Genomic DNA, 2739 nt, shown 5'->3' with positions numbered 1-2739 from the left:
CCAAAGCTTAAACTGGGATTATTGCTGGGGTCCCTCTGAGGAACAGGAACAGTTGTCCAGTTACAGGGGATCCCCTTCTTGCTCACCTCTTTTTGTAGTCCTCCACCACATCTCGCACACTCCGCAGCTCCGAGTCCAGCCTCACCCTGTCCCCAGACAGTGTCTCCAGCTGCTTCCGCAGGTTGCTGATGTAGCCCTCGAGGATGGGCTCCAGGTTGTTCTTGCAGTTGTTCAGGTCCAGCTGCTGCAGCAGCTCCCACTTGGTCTCCAGCACCTGGTTCTGCTGCTCCAGGAACCGCACCTGGAACCCAAAGCCCAGAAACTGTTGACCCTCTCCCAGAATTAGTCATACCTGTCCCTCACAGGTCATAGAGCAAACGACTGTACCTGCACTTGCTCCTCCTCTCTAGGTACGTCAAGTGGGTAAATTAGTGTTCCCATTCAATAGAGAATAAACTGAAGCAGAGAGAAGCTTAGCTTCTTCCCAAGGTACAATCATGTAGTAAGTGGTGGAGCCCAGAACCAAACCTGACATCTTTCCCTGTAACTTGGGCAGCCAATGTCCCAGAGCTCACCAGGGCCAAACCAGCTCAGGGCATGGGTGAGCCTGAAAATACCAGGAGAGAAGCAGGCTTCTACTCATTTGGTCCATCTATTTGGAAAGGTTCAGCATTCTAAAGAAAGGAACCTGCTCTTTATCTTATGACATGAAGCTTCAGCCAAGGGCTTCTGGGTATTTTTAATTCCTGCAGCAGTCCCTGACTCCATCTTTGCTTATTGTCTCTCCTCTTAGTTCTGATTCTTAGAACCACCTTCCCTTGGGCAAGCATGGTACTTGCAGCAAGACAGAGTTCTCTGTCCCACTATGGCCTCCTCATTAGGCCAGGAAACTGATTGGAGGGGGTTTGTCTGCATACACCTCTCTTGTTTGGTTTGGGGGAGGCATAGATTTTAAAATGTGACCCTGTAATCTACACGAGCACAGCTATTATTTAAATAAAGCTGTGTTCCTCCCAAGTCAGAAACAGGACTGTGTGAGATTCAGTGTTAAGAAAGGAGCATCTGCCAGTTCATCACTAGTAGTTCATCCACATTGGATTTAGTTTAATCCCAATTTTTTCATGTGTATCCATGAAGCTGAGTCAGCCATGAGTAAAACCTTGCATCTGAGATCCCTCCGTACACGTCAGCACCTCTGGACACATCTGGATTGCTGATAGGATGGGCACCTGCTCTAGCTGCTTGAGGTTAAGGGATTGTACTAAAGACCATGGTTACTCAGGAAATGTCCAGGCCTTTTAGTCTCCAAGGTAAACAAGGTGGGATTGTCTTCTGGGTCAGCTTCCTTTCTGTCTCCAGACTTCACCTCTCCATAGGGTTTGACCATTCTAGACCTCAATCCCTTCACCTTCCAGATGTGAGGAATAAGAAGCCCCTGAGGCTACACATGGGCAGTGGGGAACCGTCCAAGCAAGAAGCCTGGAGCTGTGGGTCAGGTGATGCTTTGTTGGCCACTCTCCCAGTCATAGGTTTCATCCAGAGTTGGCCTGTCCTTGGGGCCTGACTACCAAGGAGCCAACAGAGCCCTGTAATCTCCCCTGGGTTTGGAGAAGGAGGCTGAAGTTCCAACCTCAACTCCCTTCCTCCAAGCAGCCTTGGATATGGCATTCACCTCCATGCCCTTGCTGACTCGCAAAATAAGGATAATCATTTCTTATCCACCCAAAGTCAAGGCCTATCTGGACTGAACAGTCCCTTGAGTTCTTTTTTAGATCTTCAACTCCTCTCCTTCTCCGCACCTCTCCCTTAGCTTCCAGGGATAAAAATTGGTAATAGCAACAACCACCATTTGTGCCATTCTAAGTGTATTTGAGGCATTGTGCCAAGATCTCCACATGCATTTTCTTCTATAAACCTAGAGGTAAGTTATTATCTCCATTTAGAGGTGAGTCAGCCAGGTCTGACTCTAGAGCACTGTGGAGACTTCCTGCCACAGCCCACTACACCATTCTGCCTCTCAGGAGAGACCCTAACCAACTGAAGCAGATGCCATCTGTAAACCAAAGGCATGGAATGCCCCCACTAACGCTCCTAATCCACAGGTCAAGTGACCAGTGGACAAGGTCACCATACCATGGAAGGAGCCAGGCACCCTTGTTCCTCTGAGCTAGATCCTCTCTTGCTGACCTTCTCAGCTCACAGCCTGCATAACCGTAGGCTCAGCAATGGCACCAAGCTATCCCAAAGAGTAAGGACCTGATCGTTTTCCTTTGGAGCTCTTGCTGGTTCTGTCAGTAGAAGTGACCTACCTCCATTTTCTCTCTGGAAAGACAACATGGGGACTCTTACACACGTCACCCAGATGATGGAATATACCTGCTGTGTCCACAGTAAGCGCCTTCTCATACCTAACCTCAGTCCCTGCTGCTGTAACAAAACTTCATTTTCCAAGAGAGAAAAGAAAGGCTTGTGACTGGTTCCTCAGGTCCTGGCAGACCCACCTTGTCGATGAAGGAGGCGAACTTGTTGTTCAGCGCCTTGATCTGCTCCCGCTCCTGGGCGCGCACCTTCTGGATCTCAGGGTCCAGCTCCACGTTGAGAGGCGCCAGGAGGCTCTCATTGATGGTAACCTGGTGGATGCCCCCGGGTGGGCACACGGTTGGACACACAGGCCCCAGGGCCACACTGCCAAACATGCTGCCAGCAAAGCCACTGGCCCGGCCCCGGCCAAACCCATAA

The 2739-nt window shown here is 50.1% G+C and overlaps 1 protein-coding gene across 2 annotated transcripts in view; it reads right to left on the bottom strand.

The window, feature by feature from the left end:
- Positions 1-2739, bottom strand: part of KRT71 (keratin 71) — a 10678-nt gene that overhangs the window by 6577 nt on the left and 1362 nt on the right. For both annotated transcript variants that reach the window (XM_006141602.1, XM_027776695.1), the window contains exons 2-3: positions 2502-2739; positions 87-301 (exon numbers count right to left, since the gene is read on the bottom strand). The exon at positions 2502-2739 is cut by the window's right edge. In XM_006141602.1, coding sequence (XP_006141664.1) covers positions 87-301; positions 2502-2739 — 453 coding nt within the window. The remainder of the gene's footprint in view (positions 1-86; positions 302-2501) is intronic.

This window comes from Tupaia chinensis, unplaced genomic scaffold (genome assembly GCF_000334495.1).
Source record: "Tupaia chinensis unplaced genomic scaffold, TupChi_1.0 Scaffold000059_1, whole genome shotgun sequence".
NCBI lineage: Eukaryota > Metazoa > Chordata > Mammalia > Scandentia > Tupaiidae > Tupaia > Tupaia belangeri.
Note: the sequence above shows the minus strand (reverse complement) of the source record. Positions and strands in the feature narration are given on the sequence as shown.